Below are 23,205 nucleotides of genomic sequence, written 5' to 3' on the forward strand. Positions count from 1 at the left end.
CTCCACCCACTCTCACAAGAAACAGCAAAAATATCAGTCGAGAAACTCATCCCTCTACTCCAACCCATCATCGACTTCACACCCACCATTACCAACCCCACAGAATTAGTAGACCTCTATAACGCAACCATTCTCAAGGCCATAAATACCATAGCACCACCCAAACTATGGAAAGCCAAACCACGCATGCATCTCAACTCCTGGTTCATTCCTGAACAGAAAACTCTCCGCAAAAACAAAAGACAAGCTGAAATAGCGTAGAAACATTTTCCTTCCACCAATAATAAAACATCCTACTCCCTAGCCTCCAATATCAACAAGTCAGCAATCATCCAAACAAAAAAAAACATCTACTATGAGAGAATCTGCAATGCCAAATCCAACACCAAAGAGCTCTTTAACATCCTGAGAGACCTCGAGTCCCCATCTCCCATCCTAGACACATGTACCAAAGGCATCTCTTGGTGTACCAACATACAAGAAGCACTCCTTGGCAAAATTGCTATGTTACAAGCCAAAATTGAGTCAAAGAAAGAAAGTCTCACCTTCGCAGACAATACCATCTCTCCAACCCACACCTCACGAATGGACGACAACAACCTATTCGAATTCTCTACCATAATTATCAAGAGGTTGAAGACCTAATTAACTCTCTGAAACCCTCCAAATGGCAAGGTGACATCTGCCCTGCTCCAGTTATCTAAGACGTGGCCAAACATCTTGCCCCTTTCATCACATCTCTAATAAATTCATCCTTCACAACCAGCATAGTACCCAAAAACTTAGAGGATTCCTGGGTTTTACCTCTACTGAAGAAACCCACTCTAGACCCCAGTGTCCCCACGAATTACAGACCCATTACTACTGTGCCCTTCCTCCTAAAAATCCTCGACAGAGCTGCCTACCTGCAGATCCAGAACCACCTAGAGAAAAATAACTTGCTAGGACTAAGACAATCGGGCTTCCGCCCCAAACACGGCACAGAGACCGCCTTGATCGCTCAGGACACAAACTGACAACCTCAAAGACAACGGCAAACTCGCCCTTCTCCTCCTCGACTTGTCGGCTGCCTTTGACTTGGCAAATCAGGACATTCTCTGCAAGCATCTAGCCTCAGCAGCCAAATTCTCCGACAAGGCCAATGCCTGGGTTCAGTCCTTCCTGAATAACAGATCCATAAGGGTCTTTGCTTCCACAGCCTCTGACGAACCAGCCCCTGTTACATGTGGCGTCCCCCAGGGCTCCTGTGTTTCTCCCACACTATACAATGTGCTTACAAAAACCCTTCTTCGACATACTGGACCACTTGGGTGCCATCTACACGAATTACACAGATGACACTCAAATACTCATCCCACTAACAGGCGATTACTCCACCGACAACAGTACTCAACAACATTTATTCCATTATCCAAGAATGGATGGCCAAACGCGGCTTCTGCCTCAACGACACCAAGACAGAGCTTCTTCTCCTAGGCTCCCAATCCAAACTCAATAAACTCGACAAACTTTATCAGACATTCATCTTTGACGGCAACAACATTTCTGTCTCCAACAGCGTCAAAACTCTTGGTATTTACCTTGACTCCTCCCTTACACTGACAAGACAAATCAATGCTACCTCATCCGCCACCGCTTACACATGTAAGCTCATCAATGCCAGTAGACCTTACCTCTCGACCTCCAACTGCACCACCCTAGCCAGAGCACTAGTATGCTCCAAAGTAGACTATTGCAACGCTCTCTACCTGGGTACCAGCCAAAAGAACATCAACAAGCTTCAAGTTATCCAAAATAACGCACTACGAGCAGCTATGAACATACCCAAACACAAGCAGATCTCTGCCGCCAGACGCGCCCGTCAATGGCCATCTATACCTCAGAGAATCGAATATAAAACACTCACTCTCTCACACAAATGCTTATCCAACGAAGCACCTAGATACCTCTCGGACAACTTCACGCACCACACCCCATCTCGCCCAACTAGATCAGCCCAAACACATTACTTAAATATCCCCAGATTTAAGCTCCAAAAAGCAGGCGGCACAAGCTTCCCTGTCCTTGCCGCTAAACTCTGGAACTCACTACCAGCCGATCTCAGATCCGAACCATCCTTTCACCGATTCAGACAGCGCCAAAACTTGGCTACTGGCGAAAGAAGCCTAAAATGGCAACTTGTTACCACACAAATGCACATACTGCCTGTATAATCTGCACAATTTCAAACCTTGTCAATACGTTATAATCTGTATATTATCAGTAACTTTGTCACAATGTGTATATTATCAGCAACTGTATTATAATGTCTATACTACCTGTAATGTTTACTACGCTTACCATGCTTGTAATACTTTGACTACTTTGTAACCATGTCAAGCGCCTGGATGCGCCAGGGCCAGGTGGCGCTATATAAATAATAAACTAAACTAATTAGCTATTTCTATTATTGGAATTTGGGGTTTAGCCACTGGGGGTTATAAAACTATGATAAAACTTGCTTGTTTGGTAGTTAAAGGGCTGAATGAAACCTCACAGGCTTTGACAGAGTTATTAGACAATAGACATTTTAGGAAAGCTATTTTGCAAAACAGAGCGTTATTGATTGTTTTTGAAGCATAATTTGGGTTGTAGAACAGTTGAAGGCATGTGTTTTGACCTGGGTGACCATTCTCGCTCGATTGAGATACATATCAAGGGTATTCGGGATCTGGTGACCCAAGTATCACGATCAAGATTGAGATTGGTGGGAAACTTGTTCTCATGTATTCCTGAAGCACTGCGTTCTGCATTGCTTTGGCTTTTTGGCGCTGCTAAAGTAGTCATTTGTTTTTGTTGTGCTCCATGTATTCCTAATGTGTGGAGAATGATTTGTAGATTTTGGGTGTTTTCTGAACGACCATCGGGTTATGGTAGTTGAGTGTTCAAGGGGTGGAGTGTAATGCGTGTGTGAAAATGCCAGCCAGAATAACATGGCATCGATGCGCAGCCATTTTTGAACATGCATCTCCCAACACAGTAATACAATCTGTGTTTCCGCGGGCCTCACAGAATAAGTGAGTAGCAGCGAAAACAGAGCAAGGTTACAAATATAATCTGAGTGGACTTACTGCTGAGAATAGTTGTTGTATTGTCCATTGAAGGCCGAATACAGAAAGGGAGTCAGAGCACACTGCAGGTGCATGATAAGGGGTCTGGGAATTAATGCGAAAGAGAGGGGTGCTGGGTTTTTCCACCTTTTGTCCCTTCGACTTGTGATCTGCTCTTCGGCCGAGGGCAAAACACAACCAAGAAAGGCGGGGAAATGCCCCCATAAAGAAGAGCGCATTGTCTTGCAAAAGTTAGTTGGAATCTGGACCCCCCCGGGTGATGCAGTCTGGCGAAAAGGAAGGACGCTCCGCTTCAGAACCCGTTAGTCCCTTAGCAGATAGGCAAAGAGATCACTGCGTCTAAGCAGTGTTGTGGTGGCCAAGATGAAGTTTTCTGCTGCCTCATGCTGAACAGTGATGTTCCCTATATTCAAATATAAATATATATATATATATATATATATATATATATATATATATATATATATATATATATATATATATATATATATATATATATATATATTGAACAAAGGGCCTATAACGAGCCATTTGTTTTATGATATTCTATAGTTTGTGTTTTCTTTTTGCTTGTCTGAGTCCAATTACTTGTTTTTGCTAAGGGGGCCGGGGAGACGCAAGTGTTAGTGCTTCCCCCATATGGCCAAACAGACGCAAAACAGCGATGCTTCTGAGGGCTCATGATCTTCGTAGGGGTCTTGGCTACAAATGACAGTCTGAAGGTGGTCTACAGTACTCCTTTTCTCCCAAATTCGAGCCAAAGTTTCCGTAACTATCTAGACAATTCAAACTCGCAAAGGCTGTCCAATCGTGGGCAGTATCTTGCCCTAAATCAGCCCAGCAACAGATATAACCCTGGCACCGGCATGGATTGGGGCAGATGCTCACACCGCAGCCTTGCCTGGCAAATGTCTCTCCTCATATGGCGTTTCCTGATCTAAGAGGGCAGTAACAAGGCCAAAGGACAAGGTTGCCAAAGGACAGGTGGAAAAGTGCGTGCCATGGCCATTTGAAGTATATGGTACTCAAAATGGAATTGTGTTTAAAAAAGAAAAACAAATAAATAAGCAGTACACATGAAAATAACAGAAGAAAAATATTTGCTCCGACGAGCCGGTCTTGACACATTAAAGTCGCAGAAGTGTGAAAGTACTGCCAATGTAACTCACTGCAAGGTGATGTGTGCAGTATAAAAACAAGGAATCTTGCACATGGAGACAGTCCTCCTGCACTGGTAGCTGTAGGGACAGACTAGTGCCCCCAAACAGATAAGCAAAGCAAGGAAAGTAAAGCGTATCAAAATTGTAGCAACATTTTGGGGGTTCCATTGAAATCACTGGAGGCAAGGCTACAAAAAGAACATTTTTCCTAACGCAGGCAGGCAGTCAAAAGATTAACCTTTTCTGTGCAGTCTATATGTTTAATAAATTCATCCATTTGTTATCCAGAAAGATACTACAGTGTTGTTTCAACACTAGTTGGGCCTCTAAATACTGTTTTGGGTGGTTTACTGCTACCCACCCAACATAAAAATTAGGGCACACCCATCCTCCGCTAAAACAATTGCAAGTGTGTGCGAGGGAGTGTGAGCGTGCAAAGATGGGAGTCTCGTTTACAGAAATTAATCTTGTGCATTCAATTCTGCATTCTCCAGGACATTTTCAAAATGCTGCTGTCCTGTAGGGGAGATAATCATGATAAATGCTGTCTGAGAACTACCCTGGAAACAGGAGCAGGGTAGGGTGTTACTCCCACTATGGTTGCGCATTGGGTCAAAAACCATGGCAGAATTCCTTCGACAAATTTCTGTCGACACCAAAGAAAAGATTGGAATTGAAAGGCGAAACATGTTGTACATTCTTTAAAACTACAAAATAAATTACCTCTTTAAATTTAAGTGCAAATTGTGTAGAATCCATATCCTGTGGGATATTTAGATCTTCATTTTCAGAAAGATAAAATACTTCAACAGAGTGTTCATCATTTTCAAGAGCATCTTCCTCGTCATCAAAATCATCATCCTAATAAACACAGAAACATAAGATTTAAAAAGAAAAGTAGATGCACACAAGTCACTTCACAAAATTGATAAGGACCGCAAGCACACCAAGCCAGCAGGCCCACTGCTCTTGACATTTTCAGGTTTGAGAAACCTAGTGGTGACAAGAAATGTGTTTATTTACTGGCATTTCAGAACATGCTACTTTACAATTGCTTCATATTCTGGAGATAAGGAGAAAGATGAGGAGTGGAGTCAGTGGGATTTCACAGTTAGGCAAGAGGGACGCATTCCTGATTTTGGCCAGATGAGTCAGGACAAGACGGGACAGTGGAGAAAATAGAGGTGTCTTCGCCTTGCTACCAGCACTCAGGAAATGTTGATCGAGATGGGCATTTAAGGGTCCACATACAACATTGCAGGGTTTCTGAAGGCTAGGAGATTTACTGACAGACCAGATCCGGTTCCATGTGTTAATATCCCCGCAAAAATATTTTTGCAGCAATATGGACCCGCAACCTCTGCATTATTTTAAAATGTGCGGGGGACACCCCCGCAACCCCTGCTTCCACAAATTATCCCCCACAAAATGATCCCCTATGGCGAGACATACGGCCATATGTAAGGCGATATTGTTGGTGGGGATATTTTGTAGGGATACCCCAAATCCAAAGCCTGGGGCATGGGTTTAACCAAAGGCTGTGCAATGTTCCTTTGGGCCACGTAAAAGCCCCCCTCTACTCTCCATATACATCCAACATTGGCTGACCGGCATATACTTTACATCTCTCAGCGATGCTGCCTCTGTTATATTCAAGACTCCTGTCGGGCCCTTCCGTTCTCTAAGGTTAACAACATCTTAAAGCTTCAATAGATTTTTCAAATCCAGACACTTTGCATGATTATGCCATCTAATGGATAGAGTCAGAATTAACAGCCTTTTTACAATTAATGTACTTACCCATCCACTCAAGGACATGAAGGTTACCAGACACCTTTTGACATCAAGACTCCAGAATGTCCACTAATTAAATACAATCTTTAGATTGTGATGTCCAATAATGGGTTTGCTGTAAGAATCAACAAATTGATTCATGATGCAGAGTCTCATTGGACAACAGAGAGCCGACTACCGTCCTACTTCCACTGCTGCTCACCCCACATGAAGATCTTGTTATGCCCTCAAAAACAGATGCCAACTGGCTACCAGGGGGCGCGGATGGAGGTAGCTTAAGCTTACGTCTCAGTCATCCAGACCCCAACGCAGTGAGTGTGCCCCTCCAGCTCCCCCCCCCCCATAAGGTGTGTCATGAGATCCCAGACCAGGGAGCCCCGAGACGTGCCTGGCTCCAAAAATTGAGGCAATCGGCCGCACACTGCCTGAGATCTGCTGCTCCTCAGGGAGCGGGGGAAAAGCTAAAGTGCAGTCACCATCAGGCGGGCCCGTGGGACGAGGCGAGAGCTCGGACGGAGCAGCAGGCAATGTTCGAGGGCCTTTTCCCACCCCCGCCCCTTCGCTGCTCCCAGCACGGGGACAGTCAAGAAGGCGAGGAACTTGGAGGCTGGTGTCTCCATGTGGTGCGCGCTGAGGGACTGTGTCCAGGAGGCGGGTGGACCGGAGGACTGCGCTGTGCAAGAACAGCAACCACAAGGTAGGAGCCAGCCAGCAGCTGCTCTGCTGTGAGGGCAGCGGCCTGATTGGAAGCGTGCAAGGGCCCAGGAGGGGCAATCTGGAGCACCTGAGCTCCACCACAGACATTTGGGCACAAGGGGGGTAGGGGGGTACTGAAGCACTGCAATAGCTCACCCATAACGTACAGGGCCCAGGAGGTGTGGGCCCCCAGACTTGGGGCTTGTATGCCTGCCTCCCCACACACCGAGAGGCTGTTGAGGGTTTGAACAGGAGACAGACCATAAGCAATAGTCCACTGCCATCCCCGAAACACCCCCCTGGGCCAATCAGCAGAGGACATGCTCGGCCCCCTACTAGAAGGACCGTGCAGAAGGTGTGGGCTCTCAACTCATGGGCTTGTGCCTGCCTTGTCGTAAGTGGGGGATACCGCCCCTCCTCCTCGGTTGGAGAGAAGTCTGGACCTGGCGGGTCACATTAAGGAGAGGTTTGCCCTAGTGTTGGTGGCAAGGAGGGCTTGGACATTCCTGTGTCTCCACTCTGGTGCCACAGCATATGGAACTTAAGTTCAAGCTTGCTGAATTTGCATACCCGGACTGGCCAGATCTTACGGGGCACATTGCAGTGAAGGGCATGGCGTCGGAAGGTGAGGACTCGTTGACCAATAAGCGAGATGTAGCATCACTAATGGACGAGATCCGAGGTATGAGGGTCGACATAGGGGGTAAAGTGGACAAGATCAATGTGCGGCTAGACAAAATGGAGGAGAGACTGCAGACAGAATACAATCAATCGTCCCTTCACACCCTCGAGACTCAAATTGATGTGAGAATGGGCGAAATTGAAAGGAAGGAGTCAGAGACGGTTCTTAAGATGGAGGACTTCGAGAACCACAAACTGAGAAACAACCTTAAACAACCTTAGATTTTTACCGGCGACGGATGGAGAAACGGAAAGGGAACTCAGGAGAAAGATTCATGACAATCACAAAACTCGTGTTCAAAGACATCGATAGACGAGTTGAGAATTGAAAGAGTGCACAGAGTCGGTGGTACAGGCAGAGACCGTAAATTAGTCCTGGCGAGGTTCCAGTTACCCCAAGAAGCTCAAAATACTGGAGAAGGCAAGGCCCCGTGACCATCGGATCGGCAAGAATCACAATTTTTCAGGACCTGTCTGCCTTCACTCTCGCAAAGAGAAGAATGTGCTTGCCTCTGACTAAGTGGTTGACGGAAAAAGTAGTCAGGTACAGATGGGGGTTTCTGTGATGCTGGAAATGCATTGGAGGGACAGGACCTCCCTGTCCTCGTTCTGTAGTCCTTGTTCGTGTATGTTCTGGGTTATTTTCTCCACAGGAATCCATGTGGGACCCCTTGCAGTGCAGCTCTTCCTCTTTTTGGTTTGATGTACAGACCCTTGAGATACCCTTATGGCACCCATGGGTGGTGGTACAACCCTGTACCACTAGTGTATGTTTTTGGGCACCTGTGTGTGGCCCACAGAGCAGAGAATGGGCTGGTGGCAGATCCATGCTGAATTTGACAGGTGCCCCGAGCATCCTCCATTTTGAGATACCCAGGCCCTGCCATTGGAATCAGTTGATTCCCGATGGGAGGCAAGATGGCCCCTGTGGCCTCTTGCTTTCTATTGCCCGTTACCTTGTTTTTCCCAAAGTCCTGGAAAACCCTCACTATGTTCCTTCAAACCCTCACTATGTTCCTTCCACCTGACTGGCTGTTCGGTGGAAGTTCCATATGTGCTATTGTGGGGAAGTCCAGGCCAGACTAGCTGGAGCCTTCACAGTGACTATGTTGTGGGTACATCGTTGGGGTGGGACCTGGGTGAATGGAGTGTGTGGCCAATATGCACTTCTTGTTATGGTTGTCTAGTTTCTGGTATGTTACACAAAGACTGACACAGCCATGCCCGAAACTGGTATGAATGCAGTGTGGCGTGCTGAATGGCTGGGTACTTGTCCCAATACACATTCCTTGTTGCGAGTGTCTGAGAGGGAGGAGATTGGCCTGAATGCACCGTCAGCCTGATTGGCTGCCTGACTGCTGAATGCCCTTCTGAGCGATTGGATGCCCGAGTGTGACCGAGCAGAGTGAATGAGAGACAATCTGGGGGGCCCCTCACTGCTAGAAATCGTTCAGAAGCTGAAGTTGAAACTGATGCTTAATCTCGAAGCCGAGCCCGAAGAAGAAGGTTGACTGCTGTAACCATCACAGCAATCCGAAAGCTTCTGTGCTGTCGTAACTGATCCAAGAGAGGCCCTGGCTAGGAGACCTCTCCCTGAGCTACGATGGACCATCGTGCACCGCTAATCTTTGCCGAAGCACCCTGGAAGACCGCCGAGGAGAACAAAGAAGCGCCGGACAGCCATCCACCGTCGTCAACCAGGGTTTGCATGTTTGCTATGACCGATGGAGCCCCGTTGAAGGAGTGTTGCCCAGAAGCAGGAACCGCTTGATGCCGAGCCGCCGACGACCGGAGCCGCAACGCTCCATTGATTAAGAAATTTGAATCCAAGGACTCTCTCGTCATCGTCGACCGCATTGTCCCGGAGAAAGTCAAGGCCGCCGACATGCCGAGGAGCATCCGCCGGTGGGTTTCCCGCCACCCAAAGACCACAGAGATGCCGGACGACCAGACGCCCTTGCTGGGCAAAAGTCCTTCAGTGACTCTTTGCGGTAACCAACTACTGTCTAGGTGCACCGCATACCTCCTCTTCGCAGGACGTCCATGACTGATTGTCGACGAGAACCGCCAGGACCAGAGCTGCTGTCTCGACGCCGTTGTTCACCAATTCTTCGAGGGATCTCGAAGATCGGTGGCTCCTGCCTTAAAGGGAGCCACTCAAGAAGGATCCATCGACGACCTGACATCGAACTCTGCTATTCCAGGTACATTGGTATGGTAGAACTATTTTAGAAGGAAATAAGACTCATAGAAACAATATATGGACTGGGCTGGTATATCTTTTTTTACAGGTTGCCTGGGGTGGGGTGTCCACACACAGAACTGTGTCTAGGTAACAGGGTCCCTATTGTTTTAACCAACCTGCTTTCCTCCTATGTCTATTATTGATTCACTTTATTAACTGATTTGTATGACATCTGAACAGAGTACAGTTAATGCATTTTAATGGAATCAAAGAGTAATTGTGGTACCACATAGAAACTGTATATATTTACCATTTTAGATGAACTCGTGCACAAAGTGCGTTATTGTGATTGTGTATATAATAGAAACCTTATTTACAAAAAGAACTGTTTACACAAACAGTGTGTGGACATTCATTTGTGGGTGCTTGGAGACTACACTGTACCAGCCTTCATCACCTCCTGAGAGCTTAAGCCTTGATTGCTCATCCATAGCTACCCTATTGAAAATCTTGGCTGGGGTACTCTGTGCTTCCACTCTGCCATATAGAGAGCCGGAGTACAGACACGCCCCTCCCGTCTTTACACTGGTGACAGCAGTGGGATACTAATGGTTTTAAGAATCAGTGTGTAACCTTGCCACTTACAAATATCTACACTTTGTTGAATTGAGGTTTCGTTGTGTACAAGATAACTACATTGCAAGCAATGGAATCTATTGCAAATGGTAAATTAACTAGGATGAGCTTAGAGGCTCGCTAGAGTGCTTGTGAAGCCAGGGAGTTACACTTTGAAGATACGTGCACGGCTGAGCTGATTGGTAGTCCACCAGGGCAGCTGACTGATTGTGAAGCTCTTGAAGGGGGCGGGAGGAGGTGCAGCCATTGAGGCCCCTGTCCGTGGGGTTGTTATTGACTCTGGTTATGGGAATGCCCCACTTCTACTGCCTCTGTTCCGACCTCCAGCAATGCATCTTCAGGGAATTCCTTGGAACTTGAATTATTAAGGATGACATTGGCCTTTGAATATAGAAAGTTGAAAACTGAAGCTGAACTTAAAAAAAGAGGAGTTGGCACAGCAGGTGATACTCAAAAACAAGGACACTGAATGTCAGAGAATCCAGCTAGAGAAAGCTAGAGTGGAGACTTCAGCGAAACCAGTTGAGTGTCAGGTCCCCAGCCACCAAGTTTATGAAAGATTTGGTTAATGTGTATGCAGAGGGTTCTGATATACTCCAATGGATTGAAGCATTTGAGATGGCTTGTGGAATCCATGATGCTGATAAGAGATTGGGCCAAGTGTTTGTTAAGCAGAGTGCCTCAGACTGGATATGACTGTATTCTGAAACTGAGTGTGGAAGAAAGAGGTCAGTATGAGTGCATGAAGTCTGCTTTGATTGCCAGGTTTGGCAAGACACATGCCCAATGCCTTAAAGGGGTCAGGGAATTTAAGAAAAGAGAGAATGTGTCTTGGGTGGACTGGTTGAGTGCTGCACATATGAATTGTCCCACCTTTTGTTTTTTGAGCATTTTTCTGAATCCTGTTCACCAGAGCTGCGCCAGTATGTTACTGACCAGAACATTTCACATCCCTTTAAGCTAGCCAGGTTGACTGACAAGTGGGTCTCCCACTGGGTAGCCCCTAAGGACTCCATTGGGAAGGACAAGGACAAAGAAAAGGGGACCTCTCAGAATGCTGAGGAGTCCCAGAAGCAGTCACAGTCGAGTAAACCAAAACCTTTCTCTCCTAAGATCCAAAATTCTAGTGGGGATAAGTCTTATGTGGGTGTGGGTAAGAGTAGTGGTCCACCTGCTGTTAAGCAGGCTCCCAGTGATACCAGTACCATACCCCGCATTCCTGGCACTTGTTGGGACTGTGGGGCTCTGGACCACAAGAAGGATGACCCCAAGTGTAAAGGTAAGGCACTTTGAGTCCAGGCTGTCAGCTGACCTACCCTTAGCCCATGCCACTGTCCTCCCCTCCTCTACAAGAATCACATTTGGTGCTCCTCTAGAGATTTCCCTAGTGTCCCTTGGGGCCTGGGACCAGTACGCAGAAATACTGGTGACAATCCCACAGAACAGCCATAGGTTTTTAAGAAGTGTCCTCTTGAATGGCCAGGTTTCTACTGGTTTGAGACACTCTGGGGAGAGCATAGCAGTGGTGGACAGAACCCTGCTCAAGCCAGAGGACTATGCAGGTGCTCCTCTGAAAACCACCAGGTTAGCTGGCGGGCCTCCCAAATTATCGCCTGTGGCCTTAGTCACACTCATGATTGGAGGCAAGACAGCAAAGCTTCCTGTCCTGATTCAGGACCATGTCCCTGCTAAGATTTTGTTAGGCAACAATCTAGTAGAGTTGGAGTTGATCTCTGATGGTCTCCCCATGACTGCTGCTGCAGTCACAGGCGACACCGGGTCTCAATGAGAGTCAGGTACCCAAGCAAAGGCGGGGCCTAAGGCAAGGAGGAGGAACAAGGCGGCCATCTCTGTGACGGGGGCTCCTTCTCCTCGTGCTGGTCCTGCAGCACCAATTGGGATTCATGCCCCGGACGTGCTGAGTCCCGTGGTAAACCCAAACGGCAGAAGACCATCCTGTGGTAGAGGTGCTCAACCTGGAGGCCCACCCGACCTTCAATGCCTGTTGGCTGAAGGGGGACCCTCCCGGGCGGACTTCTGTAAGGGTCAGAGAGTGCCACTCTCAATCTCTCTCGAGGGTCTGAGGAAACAGGCCCCGGCCCAGGCAGAGGGAGAAATGCCTAGGACCTTCCGGATATATTGGGAGGGTGAGCTCCTTGTCAGTGAGCCCACTAAGCCTGAACCTGGTGCCCTCAAGAGGTTGGAGGTACCCCAGGTTTACAGGCCCTTCTTACTGCAGTTGGCGCATGAGGTGCCCTTGGCTGGTCATCTTGGCACCAAGAAGACTAAGCAGAGGCTCTCTGCCCATTTCTACTGGCTTCGGATGGGAGTAGAAGTGGAGTCCCACTGCAGGACCTGTCCAACTTGTCAGTTGTCTGGCAAGACTGGAGGCAGTGTCATTGCCCCACTGCAGCCATTGCCGGTGGTTGGCACACCGTTTGAGAGGGCGGGCATCGACATTGTCGGCCCCTTTGACCCTCCCACTTCAGGTGGACATCGGTTCATCCTTATCTTCGAAGATCATGCCACCAGATACCCTGAGGCTATACCCCTTCGGACTGTTGCTGCCAAGGTGGGTGCCAGGGCTCTCCTGGGCATTTTCACCCAAGTTGGATTCCCTAAGGAGGTTTGGAAAGAGTGCAGAGTTACCTACAAGTTCTCCACCTCTTACCACCCAGGACCAAAGGTCTACTTGAGAGATTTAACAGCACTCTCAAAGGCATGCTGGGTGCTTTGGAAGAGCCCCCAAGGAGAAAATGGGATCTCCTCCTGCCCTGCCTGCTGTTTGCTTAGAGAGAGGTACCTCAAGAGGGTGTTGATTTCAGCCCCTTTGAGTTACTCTTTGGACATCCTGTGAGGTGGCCCCCTTGCCCTGATCAGAGAAGACTTGGAAGCCACCCATCCAGGTCCTGCCAAGAAGGTGGGGGACTCTGTTAGGCCTCAGACGGAGGATGACAGATGATGGGCCAAGCGACAGCGAACCTTAAGGCAAGCCAGGAATTTAACAAATACTGGCATGACCTTAAAGCCTTGCAAGTGGATTGGACTCCAGGACAGGAGATCCTTGTGATGGAGCCTACCAAGCCTCGAGCTTTCGCAGATAAGTGGACTGGACCCTTCAGGATAATCTGAAAGATGGGGGAAGTCAATTATCTGGTTGACATGGGAGTCTCTGGGGAAGCCCCTCAGGTATTCCACGTCAACAGGCTCAAGCCTTTCCCATAGGCCAGCGGAAGTCTCATGTCTCTTGCTGGCTTCAGAGCAAGAAGAGGATGATAGTGAGCCCCTTCCTGATCTGCTGCATAGCAACCCTCAGGATGGCTCTGTGGAGGGAGTGCACCTCTCTCCAGATCTGACTCCAGCGTAGCAGAGGGCCTGCCGGGCTTTGCTCCAGCAGTATGCGCCTCTGTTCTCGCCGACACCAAGCCTCACTCCATGGTGCATGCACAAAATTGACACTGGTGACAGCGTACCTGTCAAAAGCAGATGCTACAGGATGTCAGACACTGAAGAACCAAATCCAGGCAGAGGTCGCCAACATGTTGGATCTGGGTGTTATTGAAACCTCAACCAGTCCCTGGTCCAGTCCATTGGTCCTTGTACCCAAGGTAAGTTCCCAGGCCGGTAACAATGATTGGAGGTTCTGTGTGTACTACAGGGGAGTCAATGCCATCACCAAAACTGACGCGCACCCATTCCCAGGGCTGATGAGCTCGTGGACACTATAGGTGCGGCCGAATTTGTGAGCACGTTTGACATTACCTGAGGCTATTGGCAAGTAGCTCTGAAGGACCATGCAAGGAAAAGACTGCATTTTCAACACCTGAGGAACTCTACCAGTTTAGAGTCATGCACCTTTTGGGTTGAAGAATGCACCTGCCACTTTCCAACGTTTAGTCAATCATGCACTCAGCCTATTTAGACATTGCCGTCTACAGTTCCACTTGGGAGGAGCATTTGACTCACTTGGATAAAGTGTTGCAGGCCTTGAAAAGGGCTAACCTCACTATCAAGGCCATCAAGTGCCAGATAGCTCAGGGGAAAGTCACATATCTTGGTCATTAGGTAGGAAGGGGCCAAATCCAACCTCTCCCCAGTAAAGTACAGGATGTACATATCGCAACTTCATTGCGCACTACGGAACCATAGCTGCCTCTCTGACAGCTCTGACTTCACCCAAATAAACAAGGAAGGTTAATTGGACAGAAGACTGTCAGAGGGCCTTTGTTGGCTTGAAAGAAAGTCTGTGTAGGGCACCTGTCTTGTGAACACCAAATTACAGTAAACCCTTTATCGTCCAGACGAATGCCTGCGACACCTGAATTGGAGCAGTCTTGTCCCAGTTAGATGACAAAGGGAGGGAACATCCGATCATATTCATCAGTAGACAACTCAAGGGTAGAGAACTTATGTGGACTACTGTTGAAAAGGAATGTTTCAGTATAGTTTGGAGCCTTAGGCGTTTTAGACTCTACCTTATGGGGTGTTGGGGAGGAGCTAGCGCCGTTGGCTAGTGCCTTCCTGCACCCCTAAAGCGCTTTACAATGAGGCAAGATTTCTAAGCCCTTTAGCAAAGAGAAAGCTTTTTTCATGCAAAAATAATCACAGCGGTGTGGCCAGTCACTAAATAAATATAGTTAGAATTGAAATATAATGCGCAAACAATTATTTAGATGGATATAGATTTGTAAAACTGGTAAATTGTAGCTAGCTTTGCTGAAAGCACACAGTGATTTCAAGCTGTGCTTAATATAGACTACAGGCTGACTGGCAGATAGCACAAGGTAACTCAGCAGCTGTTCCTGTCAATCACAAGCCAATGGAGACTAAAAAAAACAAACTGTACTAGGAAAACAAGTGCTTTTTATGAGAAATGCTGGACCAGATAATACATAATTTTATGGAGTTAAGTGTTGAGATAATGGCGGGAAGATGTGTTTATGTATGAATGTTTATAACATAGTAAATTATGCTACACAAAAGCGACAAAGTATTCCATGTTATGTAGCTTGTCCCAAACTGAATCTGGCCATGCAACACTGGAGACTCTGCAGCATCCCTTGTATGGCAAGAGTAGAAGCCATTTTAAAAGAAATGCTTTCTGCTCACTGAAGCAGGGCGTGGCTCCAGAACAACAGGCATGGGGACTTCGCAACAGAGGGAAACTCAAGTGAACAACGCACACGCGAGTATACTCTTGCAGGTCAAAACAAAATGGGAACATGGATGTGATGTGGTGATGTGAAAGATATTATGGGGATGTGAAAGATATTATGGGGATGTACGAGGTCAATGGAATAAGGACTTGGTGATGTATTACGGCATAGGACTTTTGCTGATGTAGTATTAGTGATCAAGTATAGAGTAGGACTTTTGGTGATGAGGCATAAGAGTGGATAGGTTAAATTGGATTTCAGGTGATGTGTTGAGTAGATTGGATAAAAAGTGGGTCATGTATTGAAATTGTCAGGTATTTCTGTTTTTCTACTTTTTATAATGGAAAGAGAAGGAAAGGGATCCCCAGCCGCTATAAACAGGTTGAGAAGGTAGTACCACACATTCTTCTTATGACGATAAAAGCAATAAGTGGTATTACGTAGTGGCTCGCTATAAGGAATGGGCCTGGATGGTAGTCAATTAATTTTTGTATATTTTCTCTTGCTGTCTTTTGTGGTATAAAAGGAAGGAAGGTGGATAAGTCGCGGGGGGGGGGGGGTGTGTGCGTGTGCGTAAGTGTGTAAGTGTGTGTGTGTGTAATGTTATGTTACTTGGCATTTATATAGCACCTTATGTATCATTGGTATGATCTCAAAGCGCTGGTAGGTTGAACGCCCTCAATTCAGTAGAGAGAGTCATAAGGGGCGTGGGTGCACCGGATGTGTGTGCGGCCGGTGTGGCAGTTGCATGATAGCTGCTTCTTAGAGGTAGGTGTGGTGGTGGGGAGGTCAGTTGGATGTGTTCATTCTGGAGGGTAGACACCCAGACTGATTTCTGGCTGCGGTAGGCCTGAGGAGACGCATAACCTAGCGGTGTGTGCTCAGCTAGCTATGTTTAATTAGGAGGAGTTTGTGGCGGGTGTTAGTATGAGAACAGCTATACCGAATGTGTCATAGTATCGCTGTGTTCTAGTTGAGTGGTGGCGTATAGGAGAGAGTAAGCGTAGTAGTGTGATATGGTGGTTATCAGTAAAGCGCTCGAGACCGAGCACCCTATCCGTATCATCTAGTCTATCTGTTTTATTTATTCTGGCCGTTCATTCCACTTCGTCCGTTTCATCCATTTAATCTACTAGTCCCTTCCATCCACTCATCCGTTCAGTCCGCACCATCCATTCAGTCCGCACCATCCGTTCAGTCCGCACCATCCGTTCAGTCCGCACCATCCGTTCCATCCACTTTGTCCGTTCACCGAGTTAGTCTGTTCCATCCACATCTTCCGTTCCATCCTACTCCATCCTAACTATCTGTTTCACACGTTTCGTCCAATTCTGTTTGCTCCGTCCGTTCTGCCAGTTCCATTCACTCCATCTATTCCATTCACTATCGGTTCCAGCCACTCCATCCGTTCCGCCTACTTCATCCGGTTCGATCCGTTCCGTATACTCCATCTGTTCCGTTGTTGAGGTCCGGTTTTATGCATTGCTCGGTGAGAGATGCATAAGGTTTTGAAGGTGACTCTTCGTCCAACCGGGAGCCAGTGGAGAGTTTTGAGAGCTGGGGAGGTGTGATCTCTTGGGCCAAGTACTAGTAGCCGTTCGGCTGCAGCATGTTGAGCTCTTTGTAGTTTAATCAGGTGGTATGCTTGGACCCCGAGGTAGAGGGAGTTAGCATAGTTCAGTCTTAGTTTAGTTTATTATTTATAGAGCGCACCAGACCCTGGGGCATCAGGGCGCAAAAAGACAAGAATATGCTCAATTTAGTTACAAGTACATGGTAAGTAGGAAAATACAGGGACATCAGCGATGTTACAATAGGCAAAGTATATGCAGGATCAAGGTCAAGGAACAACAAAACAACAGGGTGCATGTATACTAGACAGTCATAGGGTTATAATATACAGTTATATACAGTGTGTCATATCAAGTCAAGTGGCGCCAGGAACAATGCATTGCAAAAAAAAACAGAATCAAATGTCATAATAATGAGGTGCGCACAGAACTTCAATCACATAGTAAGTAAGCTCCGGGAGCAGAGGGTAGGCGTCAAGGGAGGTGCATCAAAAAGAGACGTGCAGGTCAGAATAGTTAGATGTCGTTAGCTCTCAGCCACCTGGTCAGGTTCTGTCTGAAATTAGCGAAGGGCTGAGGTTCTCTGAGGCCATGGGGAAGGGAGTTTCACAACTGCGCAGCCTTGACTGGGAAGCTGTGTCCTCCTATAGTAGAGAGTTTGAAGCGCAGAACTTGGAGGCAGTTCGCGGTGGCTGTTCTAGTTGGTCTAAACAAGGTTCTTTTACATAACCTGTCCATGAGGTAGGGTGGTGCTTTATTGTTGAGGCACTTGTGGGTAAGGGAGGCGATCTTAAGTTAAATTTTATCAAAAGTGGATAGCCATTTGTAATCTCTTCTTTCAGAGGATATATGATCATTTATGTTCATTTTAAGAGCTGCTCTCGGGACATTGTTCTGGAGGACTTAAATTTTATGGATGGTCTGTTTATTTGCCCCAATGTACAGTCTGTTACAATACTTACTTTCGGTTTGGTGGAGCATACAACGTAGGTATTGTTCAAGAGTCTGGTTGGTTCTCTCCGTCTGACCATCGGTTTGGGGGTGGTGACTGGTTGATAACCTTACGTCGATTTGTGCCAATTGACAACACTTCTGCCAAAATTGCGAAATGAACTGACTACCTCGGTCAGAGATCAATACGGAAGGAAATCCATGTAGTCGAACAAAATTTTCGAGAAATTCCTTGGCCAAGATTGAAGCAGAAGGTAATCCTTTTAAAAGGAATAAAGTGGGCCATCTTGGAAAAAAGATCCACAATAACTAGAATGGTGTTGAATCCATTACATGGCGGTAGATCTGTAAAAGTCTAAAGACAAAGTGCGCCATGGTATGGGATATCTAAAGATTGTAAAAGACCAGCTGGTTTCTTCTTTTGACTTTTGTTCTGGGCGGAGATGCCACAAGACAGTACAAATAACTTTACATCTTTTCGCCAGGTGGGCCACCAGAATTGTCTTTTAATTTTAGCTTCAGTTTTTGCAATACCTGGGTGCCCTTCCATCAGAGCTTCATGGTAATTGGAGATGACATGTTCTTGTAGTTCCTTGTGTGGTAGAAATAGACGCCCTTGATAGTAAGGTAGGTCATTGACAACTGAATAATCTTGGCCCTTTTTAACCCAGTCCTGCAGGGCTGCTGAATCGAAAAGTTGTTGGATCTTTAAATTAATATCTTCTATAGTCTGTAGAGTAGTTATCCCAAGATTTCTTTGTTCGGGAATTATAGGCACCGGTTCCGGGTTCGAATATGCTTCTCCCATCCCGATTCAGGATAAAGCGTCTCCTTTACCATTCTTACAACCTGGTCGATAAGTGATCACGAAATTGAATTCGGCAAGGAATAAGGCCCATCGAAGTTGACGCAATGATTGGGCCTTGGCTGTTTTTAAATACTGCAAGTTCCTGTGATCGGTGATTACAGTAATGGTATGCCTGGCACTGAGAAGATAATGCCGCCAAGCCTTGAAGGCGGATTTGGTGGCTAACAACTCTTTATCGGTAACCGCATAGTTTAACTCGGGTGTCGAGAACTTTCTGGACGAAAATGCTACTGGATGAAGTTGACCGGTTTCTGGATCCTCCCATGGCTAAACTGGATGCATCGGTTTCAACTATGTATGGGAGCTCGGGGCATGGATGCTTCAAGACAGGTGCTGACGTGAATTTCAATTTAAGTTCTTAGAAGGCTTTTTCAGCCTCTTCAGTCCACAAAAAGCATTTGTTTTTTCGCAAAAGTGCTGTGATGGGGTGTACAACATATGAGAAGTCGGGAATAAATCTGCGGTAGAAATTAGCAAATCCAAGCATGCTTTGCACCCCTTTAACTGAACTGGGTGATGGCCACTTGAGAATTTCATCCACCTTTCGAGAGTCCATTCAGAATCCTTTTGGAGTCAGGATAAATCCAAGGAATTCAACTTCTGTAGCATGAAAAACACATTTTTCCAATTTTGCATATAACTTGTACTGGCGTAGTTTCTCAAGGACTGCACAAACATGCTTAACATGGTCTGATTCTGAGGAGGAGTAAACTAGAATATCGTCTATGTATACGACAACACAGACGTCAATGATTTCTCGAAGGACATCGTTCATAAAATACAGGAAGGCTGCTGGTGCATTGCACAACCCTAAGGGCATCACCTGATATTCGAATAATCCGTACTTGGTTCGAAAAGCGGTCTTCCATTTGTCGCCCTTCTTTACATGTACCAGATGATATGCCCCTCGGAGATCTAATTTAGTGTAGATGCAAGCATCCTTTACTTGGTCTAGTAGTTCGGGGATCAGAGGCAATGGATATCGGATCTTCACCGTGATCTGGTTTAATGCGCGGTAGTCTATGCACGTTCTGAGGTCACCTTCCTTTTTGGGCACGAAGAATAAAGCTGAAGATGCGGGGGACTTAGATGGACGAATGAAGCCATTAGCAAGGTATTGGTCCAGGTATTGTCGTAGGTGACGGTTTTCGGGTTCCGCAAGGGCGTAGATCCTCCTGCATGGAGGTTGTGCACCGGGTATTAGGTCGATTTGACAATCGTATGATCTATGAGGTGGTAAGGTGTTTGCCTGTTCTTTTTGGAAAACATCCTGGAATTCTTGAGATTCCTGAGGTAACTGCATGACTGGATTAGCGACTGTGGCCAGGCTTTTGGTCAAGGTTTTTTCCGGGTAACTTGTGTGTGCACACTCCGGGAAGGTTACTCTTCTCTCGCCAATCAATACAAGGATTATGTGTTTCCAACCAAGGTATCCCCAGTATTATTTGGAACTGCGGGGCTTTGATTAAGTCAAACACAATAGTCTCTCGATGCCCATCTTGACCCAACAGTGTCATCTCTGTGGTGGAATGAGTTAGAGGCCCAGAGGCAATTTCAGTTCCATCGACTTTGGTGATAACATCCGAAGTGGTCTTTTTGCAGAGAGGTAGTTTCATCCTAGAAGCCAATTCGTGGTCCACATAGTTTCCTACGGCCCCGCTATCAATGTATGCCCTAACTGCGTCCATACATGATGGCTGCCTTGGATCAATAAGGACCATTGGTATGATTAGGTGCCAGGTCTGAGTGTCCTTTAGGCTTGGCAAGCGGACCTCTATGCTTGTCGGGCGTGGTAGTTTCCTGAATCAGGCTCTGTTTGATTTCTATCAGCAACTCAGACTACTTTCTTGGATGGTTTTATAGGGCAATCCCGTAGAAAATGTCCTGAGGCCCCACAGTACAGACAACTGCAACTGTCGTCTCCTTTCTCTTTCTTTTTTGAGTTAAGGGTCCCTTAACCCACCCCGATCTGCATTGGTTCTGATGCATCTGTTCCTTTGGGAGTAACATTGGGTTTAACCAATACCCGATTCTCGAATTTAGCTCGATCAGCTATTCTATTCTGAAGTCAGTGGTCTAGCTGGACCACTAAGTTTATATATTCTGTGCAATCCTGAGGTGGGTTCACAACTTGGGCCAAAACATATTTGAGTTCACCCCAAAGTCCACAATGAAATAATGTAATTCGCTTTAGCTCTGGCCATCCGGTTTCCACCACCAACCTATTGAAGGTTGCGATATAAGTTAGCAGGTCCTGGTTTCCTTGTCGTAGGGATAGAAGTTCGTTATCTAGGGCCTGTCCCTGTGAATGTCTGGCGAATAATCTTTCCATGCTCAATTGAAAACCCTGAAAATCCCGAAGAAGAGGGTCATCCTTGTTGACTAATAGAATTGACCAATCAGCTGCGCTGCCACTAAAGTATGACAGTACAAAGGCTACTTTGGCTTGGTCGTTTGGAAAAGCTCATGGTCTGCATAAAAAGTGCAAGCGGCATTGGTTCATGAACACGGCAAACCTTTTCGGGTCCCCAGCAAAGCGCTCGGGTGGAGCTAAAGGAATGCTCCCTGGTAGAACCACTTGCACAGGGCTGCTCGATGAAACGGGGGTTGAATTCCCCCCCCGCCCCCCCCTCCCCAAGTCCAGGTAGTGGTGTTTGCCCGGCTTGGTTTTGCAGCAGTTGTCTGGCAAGATCATCAGTGCGCTCCTTTGACACAATCAGTTCTCTCCTGAGGGCATTAGTTTCTTGGCGCGCGGAGTGCACTTCTGCCCTAAATTCTCCTAACAATTGGGCTAGTTGGTCGGTTTCTGAGGTCTCCATTACGCCCGGGTGGGGATTTGTTGATAGGCTTCGCGTTCTGTTACGCTCACCTGGTTCCCACAGGGGCATCGATCGGATCCGGACAGCTGCAGTCTTCACCAACGTGATGCGTAGTGAAGAGATGACAGTCTGGACTGGCCCGCCTAATCTTGTCTGCTGGACTCGTAGAAGTATTCTCCTGCAAGTGGAGAAAGGGATTTAGCCACCCGTGGACTTTAGTGATGGCCCCAACAGTTCTCGTTCTCCCCACTAATCAGCTCTCCATCCTGCATGGCATGCAGGGGCACGTAGATACCAATTACTTCATTTGGTGGAAGGTACTGGAGGAGTCCCAGAGGAATATTGACTCCAGTGACTATAAAGTTCAAAGAGTTCAATATGTCCGATGTTCACTCTTGCTCCATTCCCTCGTTAGGTTGCAGCTGGGTCCAAAAGAATATTGCCTGGAGGCAGCTGATGGCGTTCAGGTAAGAGTCTGTATTACCAAACACTGTCCGGTAAAAGTTGCATGATTTTTACTTGCTGTTTTCTCTCCCTTTATAGGTGCGCAATAGGAAGATGCGGCGAATTAAAGAATACCTCCGGTGGTAAAGCAGGTAAGCCTCTGGTGGCAAAGAGATCGTCTTTGTCGGTTTTCTCGGCTCACCTTGTTATTACTCTTGTTTTACCCCCAGGTGCTGGGTTTCGACAAAGAAAATGATGGAGGCAGCGCCGAGTCGAAAGATGCGGTGGACTGGTGAGTATAACGAGGCGCTGCTGCTGGCGAAGCGACGCGTGCTGAAATAATGTCCTTTCCAGGCTCGGTGATGTGCTGGGTCCGGAATCAGGTAAGGAATCAAATAATGTCCGTGATCTAACCTCTTCTCCTTTATTTTCCTTTTGTCTAGGAGCTCCGGATTCAAGGCGGGCGTGGCAGAAGACTGGATGCTGACTTGCAGACACGGTGAGCGTCACGCTGCTGGATGCAGAATAACGCGGAGCATGGGCTGCTGTTCAGGCGTGGTTTAAATAACCTGCAAAGTAGTCCCAGGTAAGAAGTTTCCCAGAACCACACCCGAGTAAAAAAATAGTCCCTGTAATAAAATAGTCCCATCCAGGCCTCACGTTGGCTTGGACTCATTTGCAGCATGGTCTGCATAAGGTAAGTAAAGTCTATGAGCCTTGCGCCTATGGCGCCAGGACTGAATCCAAACAGCCCTGGGCTGATGGACTCGATCTGGATGCCCGGGGGTAGGCATCATGACACTTGGCACCTCGAGTACCCCGTTTTCCACCTCTGGCACTCGTACGGTGGCCTCTTTGACTGACAGATCCTCTCGCTTTACTGAAGGACGAGAAATAGCGAAAGGAAGCTCCCCTCCATTGTTGTCCCCTAGGACGAAAAGGCGGAGGTTGTCGAACTGCAGCGCCCAACAACTTCGCTGCAGCTTTGGAGGTCTGCAACCTCTCAAGGCTCTCGTCAGCCTTGCTGCCAAAAAGATGTTCACCGTCAAAGGGCATGTTGAGGAGCTGGGACTGCACATCAGGAGCAAACCCAGACTTCCGCAACCACGCAAACCTGCGTATTACGGTGCTCGC

At 47.2% G+C, this 23,205-nt stretch overlaps 1 protein-coding gene across 2 annotated transcripts in view; it reads right to left on the reverse strand.

The window, feature by feature from the left end:
* Positions 1-23,205, reverse strand: part of LOC138488866 (neurabin-2-like) — a 1,321,710-nt gene that overhangs the window by 915,901 nt on the left and 382,604 nt on the right. For both annotated transcript variants that reach the window (XM_069616225.1, XM_069616224.1), the window contains exon 7: positions 4,994-5,131. In XM_069616225.1, the coding sequence (XP_069472326.1) occupies positions 4,994-5,131 (138 nt within the window). The remainder of the gene's footprint in view (positions 1-4,993; positions 5,132-23,205) is intronic.

This window comes from Ambystoma mexicanum, chromosome 9 (genome assembly GCF_040938575.1).
Source record: "Ambystoma mexicanum isolate Mex_15411 chromosome 9, UKY_AmexF1_1, whole genome shotgun sequence".
NCBI lineage: Eukaryota > Metazoa > Chordata > Amphibia > Caudata > Ambystomatidae > Ambystoma > Ambystoma mexicanum.